The 26758-nt window shown below is 45.0% G+C and overlaps 1 protein-coding gene across 1 annotated transcript in view; it reads left to right on the forward strand.

Annotated features, from left to right (window-relative positions):
* LOC132834193 (uncharacterized) overlaps positions 1-26758 on the forward strand; it is a 94035-nt gene that overhangs the window by 12427 nt on the left and 54850 nt on the right. Inside the window, exons 3-9 of the mRNA XM_060852860.1 lie at positions 2042-2218; positions 4245-4360; positions 5857-5972; positions 7530-7756; positions 8409-8528; positions 9432-9549; positions 14616-14832. Coding sequence (XP_060708843.1) covers positions 2042-2218; positions 4245-4360; positions 5857-5972; positions 7530-7756; positions 8409-8528; positions 9432-9549; positions 14616-14832 — 1091 coding nt within the window. The remainder of the gene's footprint in view (positions 1-2041; positions 2219-4244; positions 4361-5856; positions 5973-7529; positions 7757-8408; positions 8529-9431; positions 9550-14615; positions 14833-26758) is intronic.

A 26758-nucleotide genomic window follows, 5' to 3' on the forward strand; every position in this document is an offset into this window, starting at 1 on the left:
CTGATCTTCTGAAGAGCATCCCACCCAGACTCACCCCTACCCTAATCCTGTATTTCCCATTAGCATTGCCAATCCACCTAACTTGCACATTTGTGGGAGGAAACCAGACCAACCAGAGGAAACCCACACAGACACCAGGAGAACATGCAATCTTGAGCAATTGAAAACTCACCTTGGTGAGACAGTAGGCCTTAGAGGCAGGAAGAGCCCAGGTTTGACCTGCAGTATGTGCTGAAAATCACCAGCTGGGATGTGACAATTGACCCAACTCTAGCCACAGGAACTATCAACCAAGGCTTTGCACAGCCTGTTGTTCATCAGCTTTCCCTTCCTCCCCACTCAGCAGAAAGGTGAAATCACATGGTTTGGAGGTGGCGGTGGTGATGATGGACCAAGGAGTGAGATTATTTATGTTAGGTCTCTGTTTGTTTTGAGTTCACAGGGCTTCCAGATGTAGATCCCCATTGCAATTGACAGAGAAAGTGAAGCAGATGGCATCCAGGGGATTGTGCCCTATTAAAGGGTACGCAGACATGAAACAACAGCATCTGTTTTTGTCAGATTCACATGTTGATAGAAATGTGACCTTCTGTCTGAGGCTACTCTTGGAAAGGAATTGGTTTCCTGAAGGATGCCAGTCTTTCTGGAGAATTGCTGGGCATTTAGGGGAGGCAATGCTCTAGTGGTATTATCACTGGACTGGTGACCCAGATAAATGTTCTGGGAACCTGGGTTCAAATCCTGCCACAGCAGATGGTGGAATATGAATTCAGTAAGGGGATAATGATGACCATCAATCCATTGTTGACTGTTGGAAAAAGCCATCTGGTTCACTAATGTCCTTTAGGGAAGAAAACTGCCATCCTTACCTACATGGGACTCCAGACCTACAGCAATGGGGTTGACTCTTAACTGCCCTCTGGGCAATTAGGGATGGCCATAAATGCAGCCTAGCCAGTGACGCCCTCATTCTATGAATAAGTAAAGAAAAAAATATTTTATAATACATTTGCTTCTGACTGTTCTAGATCGGGACCTGTTCACTGTAATCAGAAGGATACAAAGTACTAATAGTTTTGATTTACTGAAAAAAAAATGTAATTATGTAAATGTGATATTGTACCTCAATGTCGAGTCATAGAGCATTGATATGTACAACACGGAAATAGACCCTTCGGTCCAACTCGTCCACGCCGACCAGATATCCTAACCTAATCTAGTCCCATTTGCCAGCACTTGGCCCATATCCCTCTAAACCCTTCCTATTCATATACCCATCCAGGTGCCTTTTAAATATTGTAATTGTACCAGCCTCCACCACTTCCTCTGGCAGCTCATTCCATACATGTACCACCCTCTGCGTGGAAAAGTTGTCCCTTAGGTCTCTTTTAAATTTTTCCCCTCTCACCCTAAACCTATGCCCTCTAGTTCTGGACTCCCCTACTCCAGGGAAATGTCCTTCATGCATTTCAACTTCATACTTACATTGTTGACTTCATGCTGCCGCAATTAGAGATTTCAGGCCATAGTTCAATGACTGCTGAGAAAAAGCGCACTTAAACATTGTTCTCAGTCTCACCCGATCTGCACATGTCCCATTGTCTGAACAAAGTGGAATTGGAACAGATACCACGTGCTTTCCCTCCAGAATGAACTGTGGAGGTGGCTGCAGTCACAGGTAACTTCATTGTGAGATAGAGGAACCATGCTCCCTGTAGAATATCCTTCAGGCCTTGAAACAGCAAATAATGATAGTAAAAGAGAGAAGTCATTGTAAATACCAAAGGGAACAGTATCTTGTAAACCCCTGGGTAATGTCCCAGAGCTTCCTTAGAGTAGCAATTGAGTCATTCTTTTTGTTCAGATAGACATTTGGGCTTGCATTACCATATCATCAGTGGAAGTGTGCTGTTGTTCGTAAGTTTGTTCTGTGTGTGTAAGGGGAGAAGGCGGTAGGGAAGGTACATTTTCACTCCATGTTACTAACTGTTTGTACTTGATATAATGAGACACCATCCTGACCCACTGTCTCCTCTTGCAGGTGTTCCTGTTACTATGGCAAGAAATCTGCTTGGCACTCAGCTCCAGGCAGGTCCGAACCAGGGGCTGGATGGGGTAAAGATGCACGTCTTGGATCTTTATTGTGAAAGTGATAAACTGAAGCGCCCACACTCGCAAACATTGGCAGAGTTTGAAAAGATACACATAGTAGGAAAAGGTGAGGTCAGGGAAAAACTAGGTATGACTGAGTGGAACACAATAGACTGGAAAATAGTGGCCTTGAATGTGTCTGCCACTAAAAATCTGACATAAACCTTACTTTCAGTGAACAGATCCACGATGCCAAAAAATAACTTTTACCCAATTTGAGCTTCATCTCCAGCTATATGTTTAATTGTAGAGTCACAGAGTCATAGAGATGTACAGAACAGAAACAGACCCTTCAGTCCAACTCATCCATGCCGACCAGATAGCCCAATCCAATCTAGTCCCACCTGCCAGCACCCAGCCCATATCACTCCACAACTTTCCTATTCATATACCTTTCCAAGTGCCTCTTAAATGTTGCAATTGTACCAGCCTCCACCACTTCCTCTGGCAGCCTATTCCATACACGCACTACCCTCTGCATGAAAAAGTTGCCCCTTAGGTCACTTTTATTTCTTTCCCTCTCACCCTAAACCTATGCCCTCTAGTTCTGGACTCCCCCACACCAGGGAAAAGACTTTTTCTATTTACCCTATCCATACCCTTCATGATTTTGTAAACCTCTATAAGGTCACCCCTCAGCCTCCGATGCTCTAGGAAAAACAGCCCCAGTCTCTCCTTAGAGCTCAAATGCTCCAATCCTGGCCACATCCATGTGAATCTTTTCTGAACCTTTCAAATTTCACAACATCTTTCTGATAGGAAGGAGACCATAACCAATGTCCTGTACAGCCGCAACATGACCTCCCAACTCCTGTACTCAATGCTCTGACCAGTAAAGGAAAGCATACCAAACGCCTTCTTCACTATCCTATCTACCTGCGACTCCACTTTCAATAGTGGGTTCATCTAAAGCATGGAAGAATGTCATTTACCCTATGAAGTCTGTGCCAGATCTCTGTATAGAAATGCAATCATTCACCCATTTCCCCAATCCCCTATGGCTCTCTATATTTGTTTCCTTCAAATATCATTTTTCCTTTGAAATCATTCATCTTCCCTGTTTCCACCACCCACACTGGCAGTGAGTTCCAGGTCATTTTGATTCAGCGCATGAAAAGTTCTTCCTTACTTGTGACCTATATCTCTTACCCATAATTTGAAGTACTAATTACATACAAACATAGAAAATAGTCGTGGGAGTCAGCCATTCGGTCCCTCGAGCCTGCCCCACCATTCAATATGACCATGGCTGATCATGCAATCTCAGTATGTCACGCCTGTTTTCTCTCCATACTCCTTGATCACTTGAGCCACAAGGGGCACACCCAACTCCCTCTTGAATATTTCTAGCGAACTGGCCCCAACAGCTCTCTGTAGTAGAGAATTCCACAGGTTCATAATTCTCTGAGTGAAGAAATTCTTCCTCATCTCAGTTCTGAATGGCTTATCCCTTATTCTTAGACTGGACTTCCCCAACATCGGGAACAATCTTCCCGCATCTAGCCTGTCCAATACTATCAGGATTTTATCGGTTTCTGTGAGATGCCCCCTCATAGTCATTCATCCAGCTAACTGGAACAGCTTTTCTTTGTCTACAAAACTTTTGGAATCTTGATTTCGAGATATCGGTGTTGGACTGGGGTGTACAAAGTTAAAAATCACATAACACCAGGTTATGGTCCAACATGTCACCTGATGAAGGAGCGTCGCTTCGAAAGCTAGTGTGCTTCCAATTAAACCTGTTGGACTATAACCTGGTGTTGTGTGTTGGAATCTTGTATGCCACTGTCAACTCTCCCCTCAAACTCCTGTCCTTCAAGGGGAATGACCCCAGCTCCTGCAGCTTAATCCTTGAATCTAAAATCCCTCATCCCTGCAATCACTGGAAAACTCCTCTGTGCCCTCTCAAGAACAAAACCACATTTTGTTTTCAGATAAAATGTTCCAGTCTAATCACTATTTCTGTCCTTTTCCACCGTTATTGGATTATCTTATGAGAGTAAATGAAATAAGTCCTTCAGGAATTGTGTGAAGGCTGTTTTCTATTCCAAAGAGCAGATATCTGATAAGAGCCCATGTATTTTTCCTGGCAGGAGCCTATGGGACAGCAGTCCTGTATCGGAAGAAGGATGATGATTCACTGGTCATATTGAAGGAAATCAATATGCATGAACTGAACCACATCGAGAGGCAGAGAGCAATGAATGAGGTTTGTATTTAGCTCCAGTGTATTTGACTGATTATGCCACACACGGTTATAAAGTTAAGGGCTATGCTGAAAACAAAATGAAGACTTACATTTATATAGCACCTTTCATGATAGCTGGATGTTGCAAAATACTTTTATGTCATTGAGTGGAATTGAAGTTGTAATTGTTTATAAGTGTAATGTAGGAAACATGGCTGCACATTTGCATATAATGGTTAGAGACAAAAAAAACCTGCAGATGCTGGAATCCAAAGTAGACAAACAGGAGGCTGGAAGAATACAGCAAGCATCAGGAGGCGCAGAAGTTGACATTGGACGAACGAGTTTGCTTTTGTGATAACTGATTGAAGGATAACATAGGACAGTACACTGGCAATTCCTCCTCCCATTCTGCTGCAAAGTCGTGCAATATTGGATCTCATTATGTCCCTGTCAAAGGGTAGATAGAGTTGTGGGGTAACGTTTCTTCTGAAAGATGTCAATCACGGTCAGTGCCTGCAGTACTGCACTGGTATGTCAGGTTTTGATTTTTTTATATGCAGGTTCTGCAGTCAGACCTGAACCCACAATAGCTCAGGGGGCAAAGTGTTCTACCAGCTGGGCCAATGACTGACATGGAAGAAAATATCAAACCAGATTTACTCACAAGCATCAGAAACCCAGTATCCGATCGGGAACCCACACATTGCAGAATGCATCTAATAGTGCACCATTCCCGGAGGTGGCCTTCCCACCTTAGCATTCACTGTCCTGGAAGAGTTCCCAGTGCTGTCAGTTCTATCAGGGAGCCAGCAGATCCTGAGCCTCATTATCCCAGTGGGAGTAGTGGGCGCTGCTGAGGACCCTCAACATGGATGCCTCTTTGGAGACATGCGTGTACATTAGAAATCCTGAGGGGGGAGGTGTGGTGTAGCCATCGAGCTCTTCTCAGAGTAGGAAGGGAGATCCCAATGCCGGAAGGTCCACTGGGCCATGAATGCAAAATTCCTATCCCATTGCCCCCTCCCCCTTCCTTTTTGTCACATGGAGCCTTTGCTTCCAATAGCCTCCTGACCTGCCATTCTGATAGCAGTCTCTGCAGCTGAGATGAAACTACTCCATCGGTGCTCACAATCCTGGACCCAATTGGGTACGTAGTGGGCTCTGAGACATGGACAGTCAATCTGAGTCCATGCCCATGTATGGAAAACATTCCCAGTGGCAGGAATGGGTCAGGGTGCCATCTCAAGGTAGCTGCCTGCATTTTCCTGTACCCAAGCCACATTACATGCCTGGGAAAATTCGACCCATTGCATTAAATATGACCTGACCCTATGACTTACTGCCACTAAGTCCTAGGCCACGTAGCCTTGTTTGGCTGAATGTGTGGAATCCCTGCCCTGAATCTGTGGTTCCTTGTGGGTGAACATATACAGTTCTTAACTCTCAGGCTCCATAAGAGCCAGTGTATAGTATAACTGATGCTGCTTTATTTTCTTGTCTCTCCTCTGCTGTAGGTGAAGGTGCTTTCAATGTTGGACCACCCCAACATAATCAATTACTATGACAGCTTTGAAGAGGATGGTGTGCTGATGATTGAGATGGAATATGCAGACGGAGGCACACTAGCACAGTATTTGGCACAGCAGGTATACATGGAGATACTTGGATGGTGCAGGAGGATAAATAGTTCAAGGAGGCTTTTGTAAATGAGAAGAAGCGTTAGTTTTGATTTCCTTTTGACCAATATCATGATATCATGTCATCGGCAGTCCCTCGCAGATGAGGATGACTCTCTCCCATTCTCGGAGTAAGTCTGCAGGTGAATGTACAGCCCAGTGCAGCTACTGCTGTTTCTGTTACACACGGAGAACAGAAGGTGGTCATGGGAAGGGGTGGGTGGGACGTTGGTGTGGCAGTGCTCTCCTTTCCCTGTTTTCCCCGGTTTCCATTTTTTTCCGATGGCAAGTCTCAAGGGTTTTTGACATCTTCCCAAATGCTCCTCCTCCACTTTGGCTGGTCTTAGGCCAGTGATTCCCAGTTGTCTTTGGGAATGCCGCACTTCGCCAATGTATCCCTGGAGCACTTCCTCTGTCCACCTGGCACTCGCCTGCCATTTCTAATGTCATTGTGTACAATGAGTCTAAAATGTAGAAACATTGCTGCAATGTGTTTGCATTATCTTTGCTAGACAATAAGTGAACCTGCAGAACATATGAGATATTTGTTCATTTTACAAGCTTTACAATGAGAGATTTTATCAAAGGTAAAACATCTGGTGAGATAAAGCTCAGAACTGGATATTTTGCACTTTTTCAACTTTAACATCATACTTCTTGCTGTTCATTGAAGGCTCTGTTTGACACCATTCCCCAAGACCTTTTGTTAAACTGTGTAAAAAGCACAGTATGCAGAACAAAGCAAACTAGTTACACTATTGTCCCTCATTCAAAGCCCTGTCTGTCTTCCACTTGCTTCTGTTTCTAATTTAGCTCATTGTATTTTCATGCAAATTGAGCCTAGTCTAATGCCTTCTGAACATATCAGCTTATTATCCCCTGGATCCTTGCTTAATTTCTCCACAAGTTAATTTTGAAACGCCTTTTTTAGGGTATCAATGGTAAGTGTTGAACAACATTAAATTAATCAGAGTGATCCTAGTTTTTCACATCTTAGCTTAGTGGTCAGGATGTTAAAAATCACACAACACCAGGTTATAGTCCAACAGATTTATTTGGAAGCACTGGCTCTCGGAACACTACTCCTTCATCAGGTGGTTGTTGGACTATAATCTGGTGTTGTGTGATTTTTAACTTTGTACACTCCAATCCAACACGAGCACCTCCAAAATTCTCTATGACACCTTCAATCTCAAGAGACTGAAGCAGAATTCATGTCAGTGTGATAATACCTGATGCTGCAAATGTGTTGCTGGTCAAAGCACAGCAGGTTAGGCAGCATCTCAGGAATAGAGAATTCGACGTTTCGGCTTATGCTCGAAACGTCGAATTCTCTATTCCTGAGATGCTGCCTAACCTGCTGTGCTTTGACCAGCAACACATTTGCAGCTGTGATCTCCAGCATCTGCAGACCTCATTTTTTACTCGAAGATAATACCTGACATGATGAGTCAAACTCGTATGGTATGGCCTTCATTAGTCTGTAGCAAGGATGCTTTCACAAACCTGAGAAGGTTAAATGTCTTTTTGCTTCAGGATCAGGAGTTAGAAGAGCAGCAAATTCTGAACCTCTTTCACCAGATGGTGGCTGCGATCTGTTACCTCCACAAACACAACGTGCTGCACCGAGATCTCAAGACGGCAAACCTCTTCCTCACCAAGAGAGGGGAAGTGAAGCTTGGTGATTTTGGTGTTGCCAAGGTGATGGTGACAGGAAGTGAAGCACATACAATCTTAGGTGAGCTTTGCTTCAAACAACTGTTGGACCAGGAAAAGTGTAAATGTGAATTGGTAAAATGTAAGATATAGGATAGCTATTAGAGTGTGGGTAAGTGTTAGGCATTTGGTCTCAGGTAAGAGCAGAGATAAACAGGTATGGGAAGGAATACTTTGCAGATAGTGGTTACTGGCAATATAGATGGAATCGACAATGATAGCAGTAATTAGTTCTGTGTATGTGCTGAGATATTACAAGGAATGTTTGTGTTGTGGTACATTTATATGTATGCGCAAGGCTGGCAATAACCTCTGATGTTCTGCAGGGATGGGCATTTCAAGGCAGGCAGTGTCTTGGGCTCTATAGGGAAATGGATAATCCTCAGTAACAGATAACAGAGTGAGTAGGTATAAATAAAGAAATGTTGGAAGTTTAAGTAGTATCCTTTGGCAGTGCATTATGGTCCCAGGAAATAAAAAGGATGCCACACAGGAAAATGTTCCGTATCAAACTGAGTCCGTGTGGCTATTGGTGATGTGCTTGTAGAAGGTATTGCATTAATATGACTGTTTGTCAAAACGCTTCCAGAACTGAACAACTCTCCCAGTTAATTAAATGTTAAAAACTCTGATGCCAGGATGAGTCTGTATAATTGTCACTTTATTGTGTGTAGGTACTCCCTTTTACATCTCCCCAGAGATATGTGAGGGGAAATGTTACAATGACAAATCAGATATCTGGTCACTCGGTTGTATTCTTTACGAGATGGCATGCCGTCAGCGCACATTTGAAGGTAAGATGCTTGAAAAATAGCAACCCATTAGGTTTTGTGGAAGTGCTTTTGGTTAATCGGTAAAAGCACAATTGCTAGCCTATAGTAAAATAAAGCATGGCCCTTACAGAACATGGTCGTCTTGTGGCACAGTGAGTTGTGTCCCTGCCTCTGAGCCAGAGGCTCTGGTTCAATTCCCAATCAGGATTGGATATCTGTGGAAGAAGCTAGGAGAAAGTGAGGACTGGGGATCAGAATTGAAGAGTGGGGTGCTGAGAAAGCACAGCCAACTCCTTGGGTGCTGTGCTATTCCAGCACCACATGCTTTAACTGTGGAAGATCCAGTCATAATGTAGTTGAACAGGTTGATTATTAATCTGATATAGTTTTGACATACCCATGCTAGAATGTCTTGACCATGTGCATAAAACAATTAAAATACTGTAAGAACGTGGAAATAAAAATAGATCTCTTTTTACCCAGGTAGTTGGGTGCTTTCCTGATCTATGCTTGCATTGAAACTCATTATACGAATGTCCCAGGAACATGAGAGAGGAATTTAATTAAGATCTGTACCTGCAAAGAAAATGAAAAAAGTAATAAGTTATCTGATGTTCATTGGAAGGGTACCTGGTAATATTGTAGTACAAGATTTTAGGTATCAAAATGGCTTTTACTATGAACATAAAAATGATAAGGTAAAGCATTTTGTTGTTTGTACATCTTCAGTCATTTGCATAGCCATCATGTAGTTGGACTGTTATTTTTTCAAAAATTGGTTCACGTTTGCAATGTTATAAAACATTCAGTATCTTGGCTAATAATCCCACCAAATGCAGGTTCACTGTTCAGTTATCTCAGGGTTGAGATTATGAAAAGGGCACATCAAAGCCCATGGTCTTACTGATTTTCTTTCTTTCATAGGAACTAATTTGCCGGCAGTGGTGAATAAAATTATGAAGGGGCAATTTGCTCCAATCACGGATAACTACAGTGCTGAGTTTAAAGCCCTTGTGATGGACATGTTGCAAAAAGAGCCTCAGTAAGTTGCAAATGTATCTGATTTCCTGGTGATTAACTGGAGAAAATTCCTCAGAAAGTGATAGCTTTCCTCCCCTGTGGCTGCTGATTCCAGCAATCATTTCATCAAGGTTATTCAAGAGAGGAGGGAGTCTAAAACAGCAAAATATAGGCCAGTTAGCCTATGATGTGTCATTGAGGAAGTGATGTAATCCATTATGAAGGAAATAGTAGAAGGACATTTGGAAAATCATAAAACAGTCAAGCAGTGTCAACATGGTCTTACAAAAGGCAGTGTTTGATGACAACCGCAACTATGTGTGCATGTTCTTTCAGGAATATACATGTACACGATTCATAACACGTATCATTACGTAAAATGTACGTGTGATGTGACACAAATGCAATATTGCTTATGCACAGCGAAGCAGATGCGATTTTGGAATGGGGTTAAGTGGTGGGGAGAGGGTACATGGGACAGGGAAGGAGTCCCTGGAAGTGAGGAGGGAAGAAGGTAGAGATTGGGGTCAGTTTACAAAAAGGTCCCAGACTCCCAAGCTCCCGGCCCACCTTCTCTCATGATCCCATCAACTCATTTGCACCCCCACAACCCTCTAGTTTTCCCCTGGGTCCTAATATATGTACTGATCTAGTATTCCCTCTCTTCCCCGTCCCAATCTCCTCCACCTTCTGTTCCGATCTCCCCCTGCTCCAGGGTTCCAATCTCCCCCATTCCTTCTCTCCCTCCCCCTCCAGTCCTCATCTCTCCCTGCCCCCAAGTTCCAGTCTCCCCCACTTCCCTCTTCCAAGTCCCAATCTCCCCCTGCCCATTGTCCCAATCTCCCTAGGTCTTAATCACCACCCACCCTCCTCTTCCCAGGTCCCGATCTCTCCCTCCCTGAAACTGCCATGTCCTCCTTGAAACTGTTAGCATGTGCTTGCGTGGTTTGAAGTGATGCATAGTGCATGTGTGCTGTTGTCAGGAGTCACAACCTTTACGAAATAACAGTTGTGTTTAACAACTATATAAGAGCTGTTTGAGGATGTAGCGAGCAAGGTAGATGAAGAGTAACCAGTAAATGCAGTGTGTATTTGGATTTCAAAAAGGCATTCATTAAAGTACTGTGTAAAACATCAACACACAAGAGCGCATAATGTCAGGGCTGATGTATTAACACGGACAGAGGATTGGCTCACTAACAGGAAACAGAGAGTCAAGCCAAATGCAGTATTTTCAGCCAAACTGTAACTAATGGATCAGTGCTTAGGGCTTAATTATTTACAAAGAATATAAGAATTAGGCCATCTAGTCCGTCAAGCCTACACTGTCTTTCAATCAGATCATGGCTGATCTTTTCATCGAATCAACTCCACTTACCCTCCAGCTCAATCCGAACCCTTAATTCCTTTACTGTTCAAAAATATCATAATAACTTGGTTGAATGGACCAGGTATAGTGTAGCTACATTTCTTGATGCTATGAAGATCAGAAGGAAAGCACATTGTGAGGATATCATAAACTATCCGCAAAGTGGCAAAAATGGCAGGTGGAAATGATGAATACAGTGATAATGTATTTTTGCAAGGTTTGTGAAGGTTGGTAGCTCAGGTTGAGGTTTAGGGTATAGGTTTGCTCGCTGAGCTGTACGTTTGACATCCAGACGTTTCATTACCTGGCTAGGTAACATCATCAGTGGCGACCTCCAAGTGAAGCGAAGCTGTTGTCTCCTGCTTTCTATTTATATGTTTGTCCTGGATGGGGTTCCTGGGGTTTGTGGTGATGTCATTTCCTGTTGGTTTATGTTGCTGTGGTTGGAGTGCCAGGCCTCTAGGAATTCTCTGGCATGTCTTTGCTTAGCCTGTCCCAGGATAGACAGGAATCCAGGATAAACATATAAATAGAAAGCAGGGGACAAAAGCTTTGCTTCACTTGGAGGTTGCCACTGATGATGTTACCTAGCCAGGTAATGAAACGTCTGGATATCAAACCTACAGGAGGAAGTGAGGACTGCAGATGCTGGAGATCAGAGCTGAAAATGTGTTGCTGGAAAAGCACAGCAGGTCAGGCAGCATCCAAGGAGCAGGAGAATCGACGTTTCGGGCATGAGCCCTTCTTCATTCCTGAAGAAGGGCTCATGCCCGAAACGTCAATTCTCCTGCTCCTTAGATGCTGTCTGACCTGCTGCGCTTTTTATCAGCGTATCAAACCTACAGCTCAGCGAGCAAACCTACTCCACAAAGTGATAATGTCATTGGGCTAGTAATCCAGATGACTAATTTAATGCTCTAACATCATGGGTACAGATCCTATCAGGGAAATTGGTGGAATTTGAATTAAATAAAGAGGTCTGCAAGGTAAAGTTAGTTTTAGTACCAAACATGCTAACTGCTATTGATGGTCATAAAGACCCAGAAGGTTTATTAATATATTTTAAAGATGGAAATCCTTCATCCTTATCTGGCCTGGCCTACATCTGATTCCAAAGCCACACCTGACTCTAAATTTCCCTCAGGAGAAACTGAGGACTGCAGATGCTGGAGGTCAAAGTCAAAAAAGTGTGGTGCTTGAAAAGCACAGCAGGTCAGGCAGCATCCAAGGAGCAGGAGAGTCCATGTTATGGGAAAAAGCCCTTCATCAGGAATGAGAGCTATGCTCAAGACATCGACTCTCCTGCTCCTCGGATGCTAGGTGAAAGTGAGGACTGCTGGAGATTAGAGTCGAAAGTATGGTGCTGGAAAAGCACAGCAGGTCAGGCAGCATCCAAGGAGCAGGAGAATCAACATTTCAGGCAAAAGCCCTTCATCAGGAATGAGGCCTCATTTCTGATGAAGGGCTTTTGCCCGAAAAGTCAATTTTCCTGCTCCTCGGATACTGACTGACCTATTGTGCTTTTCTGGAGCTATACGTTTTGATTCTAAATTTCCTTTAGTCTAGTAAACCATTCAGTTGAAGTGCAGTTGAGGATGGATTATGTGCGATTCCCTCAGGTCATGTAAGAATTTTTTTTAAATGTTGGTTAAGTGAATGGGGAAAGGAAATAGCTAATGGATATCATGTGAGGTTGTCCATCTTGGTGCAAAGAGTAGAAAAGCTGATTATTATTTAACTGGAGAAAGACTGCAGAATGCTGAGGTACAGAGGGATCTCGTCCATTCCAACGTACAGCCAGTACTTAGGAAGCTACATGGATTGTTGGTCTTTAGTGCAAGGGGACTGGAGTATAAAATTAGGGAAGGCTTACTACACCTGTAGAGGGGATTGGTGCGACCACAACTAGAATGCTGTGTACAGTTTAGGTCTCTTTCTTTAAAGAGAGTTGCGTTGGAGGTGGTTGAGAGAGGTTTGATTGTTTGAAGAAGGAGGTTATTGTTTGAGGAAGGTTGAGCTAATTGAGGCAAAACTCATTGGTGTTTAGAAGAATGAGAGGTGATCTTATTGAAACACAGAAAGTTCTGAGGCCATTGAACAAGGTGAATGCTGAGAGAACGATTTCCCTCATGGGGAAAGGGAGTTTTCTAGAACCAGGGGACACAGTTTGAAGAGCAGGGACTTCCTATATGAGAAAAAATGTAAACCAAATTCTTCAAGGATTGTTACTTTGAGTCATAGAGTCATAGAGATGACAGCAGTGAAGGTTGGGTCTTTGAATATTTTTAAAATTGAGTGAGATAGACTTTTGATCTAGAAGGGGAAGCAAGGATTATGGGGACAAACAGGATGTGGAAACAAGGCCAGAGCTAAATCTGTGATCTAGAAATCATAAGGAATCAAAGGATCTGCTCCTGCACTTATTTCTTCTGTTTTTATGACGATAGATCCTGCAAGCATTGTTAATTGTAGACTAAAGTCCACTTAGAATATTCTCCTGTGACTTTGTGTCTCACCAATGGTATCAGGAGGGTCAGTGATATCAAGGAATCTTGTATTAATGTCAAATTTCCCACACAACTTGTATACAATAACTCACTGCAAGATGTCCACATGGAATCTGCACCATTCATTTACCTCCTTCCTACACACACACACACACACACACACACACACACACACACACACATTGGTGTATACAGAAATAATAATATCATGGTCAGTTTACTTATTATTTACAATCATTCTATAACGTGGGCGGCACGGTGGCACAGTGGTTAGCACTGCTGTCTCACAGCGCCTGAGACCCGGGTTCAATTCCCGACTCAGGCGACAGACTGTGTGGAGTTTGCACGTCCTCCCTGTGTCTGTGTGGGTTTCCTCCGGGTGCTCCGGTTTCCTCCCACAGTCCAAAGATGTGCGGGTCACGTGAATTGGCCATGCTAAATTGCCCGTAGTGTTAGGTAAGGGGTAAATGTAGGGGTATGGGTGGGTTGCGCTTCGGCGGGTCGGTGTGGACTTGTTGGGCCGAAGGGCCTGTTTCCACACTGTAAGTAATCTAATCTAATCTAAACTGCTGTGAAAAAGATCAACTAGTCTCACCTCAGTTTGTCTTAGTCTATTATGTGTGGTATCCTTTGTGAGCACTTTCTCTCCTGAATTCAGGAACCTCATGACCCCAGTGGACAATTGGTTGAAAAAAGCACAAGGTTGAGAATTGGCTTCCCCTTTGGCTTCCTGCCAAGGAACACGGAATCATAAATCCTGACCGTGCAGAAAGGGGCCATTTGGCCCATTGAGTCTGCACCAATCCACCAAAGACCATCCCAGCCAGATCCAGCTCCCTGACCCTATCCCCAAAACCCCAAATGTCCTTTGGCAAATTCACCTAACCTGCACATCCCTGAACACCATGGGAAATTTAGCATGGCTAATCCACCTGACCTGCATATCTTTGGACTGAGGGAGGAAAACTGGAGCACCAGGAGGAAACCCTCGCAGACACGGGGAGAAAGTCACCCAAGGGTGGAATCAAACCCAGGTCCCTGACGCCGTGAGGCAGCTGTGCTAACCACCAAAACTTTTCCTCCAATTTCTCTCAGTGATTTATTTTTACTATCACTCTGCCATTGGTATTCTTTCTCCTTCTCTCGTCGTGTCTAGCTGTCTTCCAGGGTTATTGTGGGTGAGACTAAGCTTGTGCCTTTCACTTGGGTTAGGTATCGGCCTTCTGCTCATGAGCTGTTGCACCTTCACCTCCCACAAGTGATGGCCAAGTACAGAGAAACTCCAGAGTATGAGCAAGAGCCAGAGATGGGCATTCAACACAACCTGAACCAAAAGCGGAATAGTCACACAACACTTTATTACTTATATATGCCTGATCTGAAACTTCGCCCCATTGATGGACTGCCTACGAAGATTAAAATTAGACAGGTAAGTGTAATTAAGACATTGCTAATTATTTCATTTTTTAATTATTAAAACAAACTTACTTTAGCACTTAAGGGTCTAGACTTTCTACCTCTCTCCTGGTGATGTTGCAGTGGACCTGAGTGATCAGAGGCTTGGCACAGAGACTGAAATTCTGCTTCCCTCAGTGCAGCTGACACCCCAGAATAGCTCAGAAGGCTAGAAACCCCACCTTACTGAATGGAGCTGAACTAAAGGGGTCATGGAAAGCTTACATGTTAGCACATCCCTTCCTCACCGTGAATCACACACGTTAAATATTTTGCACCCACTGTAGTAGAAAGATTTACAATGGAGATTTGGAGAGTTTCCTCTTTGGCATCAATCCCAAAATTAAACCCAAAATAATGCATCTTTTTAGCCAGTATCAAGGGACATCCATATATCTCATTTTCAATAGAATGTACCCAAACTTCAAATAGGCTTTAATTGATATAAGCCAGTGATAATCAGAGTAAACTATCTGGAAACTGAAAACCAGTACTGTATATTTCTTCACAAAGTATGGTAACTTGAGTTTTAACTTGTTTGTATAGACCAGGAAGTACATGTTTGAGAACATTAAATAATTTTTAAAGACATGGGTCACTGTGAAGATAAATTAAATGAAACAGCAGTCAAAAAAAATAGGAAAGATTACCAGTCGATAGTGATGTGGTCGCTATTGTCAGTGCTGACTTGATTGCCTCACACTGAGGCTGATCCAATGATGGAGTCTCAATAATTCGTTGACTGGCAACCAATTAAAGCATCTGATACACAAAGAGGGAGAGGAAGCTAAGAAAAAAGCTACTTCAGAAAGTTCATACTTCAAATTTGTGTGACCGAATCCCTGATGAATTTATAATGAATAATAGCATTTGAGCTTGTTTAATACCTTCTTGCATTGAAAACTTCTCAAGGCAGTTTGCATAATAATTCCTTTGAAATCTGAGATTGCTGTTATATTGACAAATGTGTACCAGTTCTTTGCACAGCAACATCCCAACAGCAGCCGACAGATGAATAGCTATTTAGTTCTTTTTCTGATGTTATTGGATGTCTGACTCTTCAAATGATGCCAGAGAATTTTTAACAAGGGATGTAACAAGCCTGGAGTCTGGTTTGCTCAATTGGCTAGATGGTTAACACATGTTTCAGAATAATGTCAGTATGATGAGATTCCATCTCTGTTCTAGCTGAGGTCAACTTAAGACCTGCCTGTTACTCACCTTCCCCTATGGTAAAATCATGGCATAAAGCTATACTTCAGGGACTCTTGAACAATTGAAGATGCTCATGAGAGGAGAGGTCATATTTTGTTTCACTGAGCAGACATAAACTTTGCTGTATAATTTGGGAAAATGTGAAGTTGTCCACCTTGATGAGAAAGATAGAAAAACATCATTGAAATGAAGAGAAATGGGTGACAAAGTGGCTCAGTAGTTAGCACTGCTGCCTAACAGCGCCACGGTCCTGGGTTCAATTCCAGCCTTGGGTGACTGTCTGTGTGGAATTTGTACATTCTCCCTGTGTCTGTGTGGATTTCTTCCAGGTGCTTCAATTGCCTCCCACAATCTAAAGATGCGTAGGTTTGGTAGATTGGCCATGCTAAATTGTTCATAGTGTTAGATGCATTTGTCAGAGGGAGATGGGTCTGGGTGGGTTACTCTTCAGAGGGTCAGTGTGGACTGCTTGGGCCAAAGGGCCTGTTTCCACACTGTAGGGAATCTAAAAAAAATCTAAATGCATCAAAGGATTTTGGGGATAAGACAAGAAAGTGGAGTTGAGGATTATTGATCAGTCATGAACTCATTGAATGCTTGAGCAGACTCAATGGGCTGAATGGCCTACATCTGCTCCTATTTCTTAGTTATTGCCTTAGCAGGCTGATATCATTACCTGCCCTCTCCCTCCTCACCATCTCCAGCTGAATTCTGGGCCTTCCTGCTGCACTGCCGATAGAGAACCCCAACAGCAGCTCATTCTTTTATTTTAATTCACTCTTGGGTATCGCTGGCTGACCAGCAGTTTATTGCCCGTCCCTAGTTGCCCTTGAGAAGGGCACTGAGATTCACCTAGCTACAGGAAGGCCTGTTACCATGACGTGTACACGACACGTCAAGGAGTGGGGAGGCTCTTGTCACTTTGATGGGATGGGTGTGCTGGGCACCCCTTAGTCAAAGATGCTCAGTGCTGATTATGGTAGAGGACATTAAGAAGGTGGTACCCTATTGGGGACCCATTCCCTTGCAATTCCTGCTCTCTCTGGTATCCCCTTTTCTGGCAGCTCCCATCTTGCAAAACCACCCCCTCCTCCCGGAGCACAGCGTTCACACGTTACTTTCCCATGCCAATGCTGGAATACCAGAGGCTGTCCTTGCTGCAGGCGTGTGGCCTCTTCTCTCGCACTGCTGGGCACAGGGTGGCATGGGAGGTGAAGCATTGTTGTGATTGGCCAGCAGCCACCGCCTTACCAGCATATGATTGGCCGGGTTTTCATATAGTGGCGCAGCCCTGCTCTAACACTGGCTCTCCAATTGGCAGGTGAGACCCTTGACACTGGAACACGATGATGCCCATATAGTTGGGACGGCACGGTGGCTCAGTGGTTAGCACTGCTGCCTCACAGTGCCAGGGACCCGGGTTTCAATTCCCATCTCAGGCGACTGTCTGTATGGAATTTGCACATTCTCCCTGTGTCTGTGTGGATGTCCTCCCACAATCCAAAGGTGTGCAGGCCATGCTAAATTGCCCATAGCGTTGGGTGTATTAGTCAGGGGTAAATATAGGGTGTGGGAATGGGTCTGGGTAGGTTGCCCTTCGGAGGGTCAATGTGGACTTGTTGGGCCAAAGGGCCTGTTTCCATACTGTAGGGAATCTAATCTAATAAGGGGGTGGCAAGAGGGCTTACAGGTTAGCACTGCTGCCTTACAGTGACAGAGACCCAGGTTCAGGTGACTGTGTGGAGTTTGCACGGTCTCTCTGTGTCTGTGTGGGTTTCCTCTGAGTGGTCCAGTTTCCCCACAATCCAACGATGTGCAGGTTGGATGGAATGACCATGCTAAATTATCCCATAGGGACATGCAGGCTAGGTGGACTAGCCATGGGAAATGAGGCATTATGGAGATAAGGTGAGGAGAAGTGTTTGGGTGGGATGCTCTTCGGAGGATCGGTGCGAACTCCCTGGGCCGAAAGGGCTTTTTCCACATTGTAGGGATTCTGTGCTTCTATTTCTTCCAATTGCCTTCAGCTGTCACCTCAGCAGGGGGAGCCCTGCACCAAGAGGAGAATTTAATCCCTGAATTTTCCGTGAGTTTCAAATTGCTCCTTTCAACAGCAGAGGGGGCTTTAAACCAGGAATAACACTTGCACACAACCATAAGCACCATCTGTACTTAATATATTTACCGCTGAGGCTAACCTATTTTTGTCTACGACTTTCATAAATAATTTTGTTGGTGTACTTAGCCTGAATTTCATAAATAATGTATACATAAAATGTGATTTTATGCCCTTTTTCATCCTCTCTCTCTCTCTCTCTCTCTGCCTTTCTCGTTCATGGAATGATTGAAAGTTGATTACCTCAAGATGTGGTGCACTGTTTTGAACCCAGAGCAGTTAGGGAAAACCTCCAGAGAAGAATTACTCAGAATTGAACGGTAAATAATCCAGGAGAGATAATGGCAGCAAAGAGAGATCCAAGGCTAAAGTTGCCAACTTGTGCTGTATGTGTTGGAAAAGGCTTCATTTCAGGCCCTGTTTCCCTATCAGATCAAAAAGCTGTCTCCTCCCCAACCCTAATATATTCCGAACTAATAAATGGAAGAGTCTAAAGAAATTGAAACACAAATTAAAGAAAATTTTTTAAAGTCGCAATGAGTTTTCTGCCAAATTGGAACGTTCTCCCAAATTGCTCACATTGTTGAATATTACTCCCAGAGTTTCCCAGGTAATCCTGGAGGCTTGGCAGCAGCTATCAGTGTGTCATGTTGGTCGTCACGATGGCAATACAGACTCAAAACCAAAAACCCCCCTCCCCAACAATTAACAGAGTTTCAAAGACAGGCATGCTCCATTTAAACCCCAGCTCTACAGCGCACGCATGGAAAATTGGTTGCCTCAGAAACCAATTGACTGCCACTAAAATAAACCAAAGGCTATGTGAAATTCCAGATAGGGATTGCAGTGGAAAGTTCCATTCTCAAAGATAGCTGCCTAAACCATCATGTTGAGGAAGAGACAGGACATGAGCTCCTTTCCCAAATTTTTTTGTTTTATTCATTTGTGGGATGAGCGTGCCATTTACTGCCCATCCCAGAGGGCAGTTAAGAGACAACCACATTGCGTGGGTCTGGAGTCATTTGTAGGCCACACCAGGTAAGTATGGCAGCTTCCTTTCCTTAAAGGGCATTAGTGAATCAGATGGGTTTTTCCTGACAATTGACAATAATAATCATTATACCCTTCCAGATTATTATTGAATTCAAATGGCACCATCTATAACGCCAGGATTCAAACCCAGATCCCCAGGACATTATCTGGGTATCTAGGTTAATGGTCCAGTAATAATACTACCAGGCCATCAAAACCCTACAATCCTCCCGCTGTCACATAACTGGCAGCTAGTTTCATCTGTCCACTACACCATCCAGAGATTTCAGGTACATATCATTGCCAACCTCAGTGATTCCTGTTTCTTCACCAGGAGATAAAATGTTCACAACTCATTACCAATACATTTTAATGTGATCACCGATGCTCAGTAGCAACAATATATCATTTATAAAATGCACTGCAGCAGCTCACCACGACTCCTTCGATCTTTTAAACCCACAAGCTCTACCCTCCAGAAGGATAAGGGCAGCAGGAACTTGGAAGCACCATCACATGCAACTCCCCCTTCAACCCACTCTAACATGAAACTATATCACCCTTCCTTTACCATCACTGGGCCAAATTCCTGGAATTCCCTACGACAGTTGTGTGTGCTCCTCCACACCTTCAAGAGTTCTGTGGTTCAATAAGACAGCTCACTACTGCCTAATCCAAGGGCAATTAGGCATGGGCAATATGTACTGGCTCAGCCAACAGTGCCCATATCCCACATACTAGAAGCATATGGTAAAAATATGCTGCAATCAGTGTATTTTGTATTGGAACAAAGGTGGAAAAGATCTGAAGTAATGAATTTTAAAAGCTTAAATACCTTCAGGAATTTGGCAGATGTATGTTTGACCAGTGCACTAAAGATGTACAAAAATGCAGAATTTTAAAGAGACCTCCAGAACAACTGGAGCAAGATATTTTTGAGGTGAAATTGAACATATCAGCAAATGGTGGTATCCACGATAAAGGTCATTTTATACTTGACTGGGAAACCCTTCAATGTTAACATGGCCACAACAACAAGTAAATGTTTCTTTCCCAATGCTGATAGCTCAACTCTTGAAGCAGTTAGCTCCTTTTGAGAACCGTTCAGAGTGAAAGACAAACTCATCACAAAGTGGGGAGTGGTGTGCCTGTTGACTCGGATTATGGGATGATACAAGTTATTAGTGCCTTATTGGGTTCTTATGGCACTTTGCATGTTCAAAGTTTGAATCTGTGGCTGCATACATTCTTTCATTTCTTTTGGTTTTTATTATACACAGCAAAGTTGCTTTTTGTGCCCTATTTAAGTGTTTCATCAGGATCCACACTTAGTTCTTTTGAGAAAAGAATGCTTAAGGAAAAGGTTCACCGCCGCTATTCCCTCTGTCCTTCCCGGTCACTGCACAGACCCCCAACGATCCGTGTGCCGCTGTGACCAGAGAAGGTGGAAGTGACTGTGTTGACGTGTCGATCAGTGTGGTGTGAACCCTCAGAGTGGGCTGCACAGCCACACAGCTCAGAAGAAGCTTTGGCCACTGCCCTCTTTAGCATGCTACTGGGCTGAGGCAGTAGAATTGGCCTTGCCAGCGTTAGCACTTCACAAGAGTAAAAGGCAGCAAACTTTCTTGAGGAATTTGATCAAAACAAAAACTCTCTGCTATTGTCATTAGGATCTATAGATGACATGGTGGCTCAGTGGCTAGCATGCTGCCTTATAGCCCGAGCAACCTTGGTTCAATTCCAGCCTTGGGCAACTAGTATTTGTACATTCTCTCTGAGTCTGTGCAAGTTTCCTCTGGTTTCCTCCCATAGTCTGAAGATGTGCAGACTAGGTGGATTAGCCGTGCTAAATTGTCTCATAATGTCACAGGAATATGCAGGTTAAGTGGGTTAAAAAGTGAGGTCTGCAGATGCTGGAGATCAGAGCTGAAAATGTGTTGCTGGTTAAAGCACAGCAGGTCAGGCAGCATCCAAGGAACAGGAAATTCGACGTTTCGGGCCAGAGCCCTTCATCAGGAATGAGGAGAGGGTGCCAGGCAGGCTAAGATAAAAGGTAGGGAGGAGGGACTTGGGGGAGGGGCGATGGAGATGTGATAGGTGGAAGGAGGTCAAGGTGAGGGTGATAGGCTGGAGTGGGGTGGGGGCGGAGAGGTCAGGAAGAAGATTGCAGATTAGGAGGGCGGTGCTGAGTTCAAGGGAATCGACTGAGACAAGGTGGAGGGAGGGGAAATGAGGAAACTGGAGAAATCTGAGTTCATCCCTTGTGGTTGGAGGGTTCCCAGACGGAAGATGAGGCGCTCTTCCTCCGATGGTTTTGCTTTAACCAGCAACACATTTTCAGCTCGGTTAAGTGGGTTAGCCATGTTAAATGCAGGATTATGGGGATATGGCGGGATGCTTTTCTGAGGGTTAGTGCAGGAACGGATAGGCTAAATGGCCCCTTTCTGCACTGCAGGCATTCTAAGTATTGTGACACAAATTAGGAGCAGGGGTAGGCCCTTTGGCATGTGGTACCTCTCCAGTGTTGAATAAGAGCATGGCCAATCTGATGTGGCCTCAGTTCCATATTCCTGCCTACTCCCCATTAACCTTTAACTCCTCTGTTAGTCAAGAATCTATCTAGCACTGCCTTGAAAATGCTCTCTCTGCTCTCCAGGGAAGAGAGTTCCAAAGTTGCTTGACCCTCTGAGAAAAGACACTTTTCTTCATCACCTTCTCAAACGGAAAACCCTTTATTTTCACACTGTGCCCCCTCATACCAGCCTGAGCAACACACGGGTATCCTTTTGCCATCTGCTTCATCATCTTTTCTGATCCACAGCAAGACCAGGCTGTCAAGTGAAGTAAACCAGGCAATGTCACCCTGATGTGTTGAGTCTCCCAGGAGCCAGACACCATTCAACCTTGCCTCACTTTGGCAAGCGAAAGCTCGTTTTGAACCGGGCAACGCTGCCCACTGCAGAAAGACAGAGAGGGAATGAGTTTGTGAACTCTCCACCACCCCCACCCCAGCCTCCACTAAACTGAGTGAGTGCAGCTCAGTGCTAACTGAGAGGCAGAGACAGCCCTGGAGTTTGAATGTGAGTTCCATTTTGGTTAAAAGCTCTGTACTTGAGCAGTTGATCAGGCCTTTGGGCTAAAGATATTATGAGCCAGAAAATGCATGTCCAGCTTTCTGTTTATCTTACTCTATTATTGTTCACCTTTCACCCTCATCTCACAAAAATGTCAGTCACAAAAAATTTCGGTTTGGAAAAGCAAACGGTAAAAGGTCAGAGGGTTAAAGACATCAGTTCCAGTAATGCAAAGATCACATCCTCAAACTGAGAGATGGAATGTAATATTCACACTCTTACTCATTGCCTTTAAAGGCAAGCTTGTGGGAAAGGAGTTTTCATAACAGAAAGTGTCTGAAGAAATTCTAAACTTACCTTTTTTTGTTCACATTGATACCCATCATATTTCAGCTTAGAAAAATGACTTTTTTGTGGATATTAGTGGATGCATGATTGGTTGGCTGCATGGCTTTCTTCAATCTGCAATTGTGTCGCTCACAGAAAGCCAGTTGTTTGACATGTTCCTGTTTACAACTACTGTTGTGAATGAGGAGAGGCGACGACAGTGGGAGTAATCTACTTTAAGACGACCAACAGGCTTGGTATTTGCCCGAGTCTTCCTTAACTGTATGTCCGTCTGGTTCTCACCTGTACTCACATTCACAGCTACATCGCGGAGTGTGTCACTGTAAAATGACAAATTGCACTGTAATGGCTGGAGGAGGGGATGGAAACGCTGAAACACCAGAAGGGTGCGATTCGGCTTTCTGTAGAAGAAGCTCAGCTAATCCCAGTCCCCTGCCATATATCCACCATCTTGAATTTTTTGCTATCTTCAGATAATAATCAGTTCCCTGTTGAAAGTCACAATTGAACCTGCCTGCACTACATTCTCAGGCAGTGCATTCCAAACCCTAACCACTCGCTGATGAAAATAGTTGTTCCTCAAGTTGCCCATGGTTCTTCAGTCATTTACCTTAAATCAGTGTCCCTGGTTCTCTAACCTTCTGCCAATGGGAGCAGGCTTTCCCTATCGACTCTGTGCAATGCCTCAAAATTTTGAAATTGATTCCATCAAATCTCCTGTCAAGTTCCTCTGACTCCCAAATTCTAACCTATCCTCTAACTGACGTTCCTCAACCTGGAACCATGTTTGTAAATATTTTCTGCAAAGTGAAAATATTAGCAAAAATTAGTCAGCCACAGAATCACAGAGATCCACAGCATGGGGAAGGGCGGTTCAGCCCATCATGACTCATTGATCAAATACAACCACCTCAGTATTCTGATCCCTTTTTCATCACTTGATGCATCACTGACCTTTGTGCATAACTGAGACGCTGGAGGTTTTCTGAGCGTTGGTGTCATTGATGAAGCCACATTTGTTGCCCATGCCCTGTTTCCCCAAGATGACAGTGGTGGTTCCTAGCAGTTGTCTGAGTCATTTTTACAACAGGGGTTGCTTACTGGGTCACTTCAGAGGGAATGAAAAGTCAACTATGTAGTGTGCGAGTGAAGGCTCGTGTGATCCAGTCTGAAAAAGGTGACAGACTCCATTCTTAAAAGTACATTGATGAACTTTTATGACAGTTTTTCACAGTCATTCTTTTCACGTTAGCACAGATGTTACTCATTATCTTCAATTCAGCTCCTCAACTTGAACTCATGACCATGAGTTACCAATCCAGTGCCATTAACTACAGAAATAAAAACTGAAGTTGCTGGAAAAGCTCAGCAGGTCTGGCAGCATCTGTGCAGGGAAATCAGAGTTAACGTTTCAGGTCCAGTGACCCTTCCTCAGAACAGTGCCATTGACTGTTACTCTACTCTTCGAAGGGTCACTTTTTCAAGGGTCACTTTATAAAGCTGTACATCATGTGAGGGATTTATCCATTCTTATTTCCTTGAGATATTTTCCCACACACTTCCCACGAAGGGACAGGAGTCAGTGTGCATGGGAGGTTAAAGCATCGAAACAAATCAATGTGTCGGTGAGTTAGGGATCAACTGAGCTTTGTGGTTGAGAAGAGACAGAGACTCGGTGATGTCACTGCACAAGTAATTCAGGGTGGCAGGCTCATGGTATGGGGCATCGGCACAAATCCCACTCGGACAGCTCATGGAATTTACATTCAGTGTACAAATCTGGAGTACAGAGTTGATCTTAGCCTTGGTGACCATGACAAGGGGTCATAATTTAAAAGTAAGATGGTGCGTAGTTAGCACAAAGATGAGGAAGGGTTTTTTTTTCTCTCTCAGAGGGTTATGAGTCTTTGGAATTCCCTTCCTCAAAAGGCAATGGATGCAGGATCTTTACATATTGTGAAGGCAGATAGTTTCTGGATTCCCAAGAGAATAAAAAATTCATCAGGGATATGCAGAGTTGAGGTTAAAATCAGAGCAGCTAATATATTATTGCACAGTGGATTAGGGCAGGGGAAAGTGCCAGGATGGGAGGGTGGGTTGTAGGGGGCATGGACCTGACCAGGTAGTAGGGAACGGTCTTTGCGGAAGGCGGAAAGGGGTGGGGAGGGAAATATATCCCTGGTGGTGGGATCTTTTTGGAGGTGGCGGAAATGTCGGCGGATTATTTGGTTTATGCGAAGGTTTGTAGGGTGGAAGGTGAGCACGAGGGGCGTTCTGTCCTTGTTACGGTTGGAGGGGTGGGGTCTGAGGGCGGAGGTGCGGGATGTGGACGAGATGCATTGGAAGGCATCTTTAACCACGTGGGAAGGGAAATTGCGTTCTCTAAAGAAGGAGGCCATCTGGTGTGTTCTATGGTGGAACTGGTCCTCCTGGGAGCAGATACGGCGGACACAGATGATTTGGGAATACGGGATGGCAGTTTTACATGAGGTAGGGTGGGAAGAGGTGTAATCCAGGTAGCTGTGGGAGTCGGTGGGTTTGTAAAAAATGTCAGTGTCAAGTCGGTCGTCATTAATGGAGATGGAGAGGTCCAGGAAGGGGAGGGAGGTGTCAGAGATGGTCCAGGTAAATTTAAGGTCAGGGTGGAATGTGTGGTGAAGTTGATGAATTGCTCAACCTCCCAACCCCTTAGTCCCAAATCCACAACCACCACACCCTCACGTCAAACTCCCCAGCCCCACACTCTCACATCCCCCTCCACCAGACCCTCACTCCCAACTCCCCACCCCTAAACTCTCACATCCCTCACCACCACACACTCACTCCCAACTCCCCAACCACTTAGTCCCAAATCCCCCACCACCACACACTCACTCCCAACTCCCCACCCACACACTCTCACATCCCCCACCACCACACACACTCCAACTCCCCACCCCCACACTCTCACATCCCTCACCCCAACAGCCTCACTCCCCAGCCACACACTCTCATCCCCACCCCCACACTCTCACATGCCCCAGCAACACCCCCTCACTCCACACCCCCACGCTCTCACATCCCCACCACCTCACCTTCAGTCCCCACCCCCACTCTCTCACATCCCCCACCACCACACCCTCACTCCCAACTCCCCACCCCACACTCTCACAGCCACCACGACCACACCCTCACTCCCAGCCCCCCATCCCCACATGCTCACATCCTCCATCCCCACACTCTCACATCCCCCATCACCACACCCTCACTCCCAAATCCCGACCCCATGCTCTCACATCCCTCAGCACCACACCCTTACTCCCAACTCCCCAACCCCACACTGTCACATCCCCCACCACCACACCCTCACTCCCAACTCCCCACCCCCACGCTCTCACATCCCCCACCACCACACCCTCACTCCCAACTCCCCACCCCCACGCTCTCACATCCCCCAGCACCACACCCTCACTCCCAAATCCCGAACCCCACGCTCTCACATCCCCCAGCACCACACCCTCACTCCCAACTCCCCACCCGCACACTCTCATATCCCCCACCTCAACACACCCACTCCTAACTCCCCATCCCCACATTCTCACATTGCCCCACCTCCACACCCTCACTCTCAACTCGTCACCCCCACACTCTCACATCCCTCACCACTGCACCCTCACTCCCAACTGCCCACCCCCACACTCTCACATCCCCATCACAACACCCTCACTCCCAACTCCCCACCCCCACAGTCTCACATTCCCCACCACCACACTCTCATATTCTCCATCAACACACCCTCACTCCCAACTCCCTACCCAAACACTCTCACATCCCACTCTACCAGACCCTTACTCCCAACTCCCCAGCCCCACACCCTGACTCCCCACCCCCACACTCACGTCCCCCACCCCCACGCTCTCACAATCCCCACCAGCACACCCTCACTTCCAACTCCCCACCCTTACACTCTCACGTCCCCCACCACCACACCCTCACACCCATCTCCCGACCCCCCCACACTCTCAAATCCCCCATCCCCACACTCTCACATCCCTCACCACCAGACCCTCACTCCCAACCCCCCACCGCACACTCTCACATCCCCCACCACCACACCCTCAGTCCCCACCCCCATG

The sequence above is a fragment of the Hemiscyllium ocellatum genome, chromosome 39 (genome assembly GCF_020745735.1).
Source record: "Hemiscyllium ocellatum isolate sHemOce1 chromosome 39, sHemOce1.pat.X.cur, whole genome shotgun sequence".
NCBI classification, from domain to species: domain Eukaryota; kingdom Metazoa; phylum Chordata; class Chondrichthyes; order Orectolobiformes; family Hemiscylliidae; genus Hemiscyllium; species Hemiscyllium ocellatum.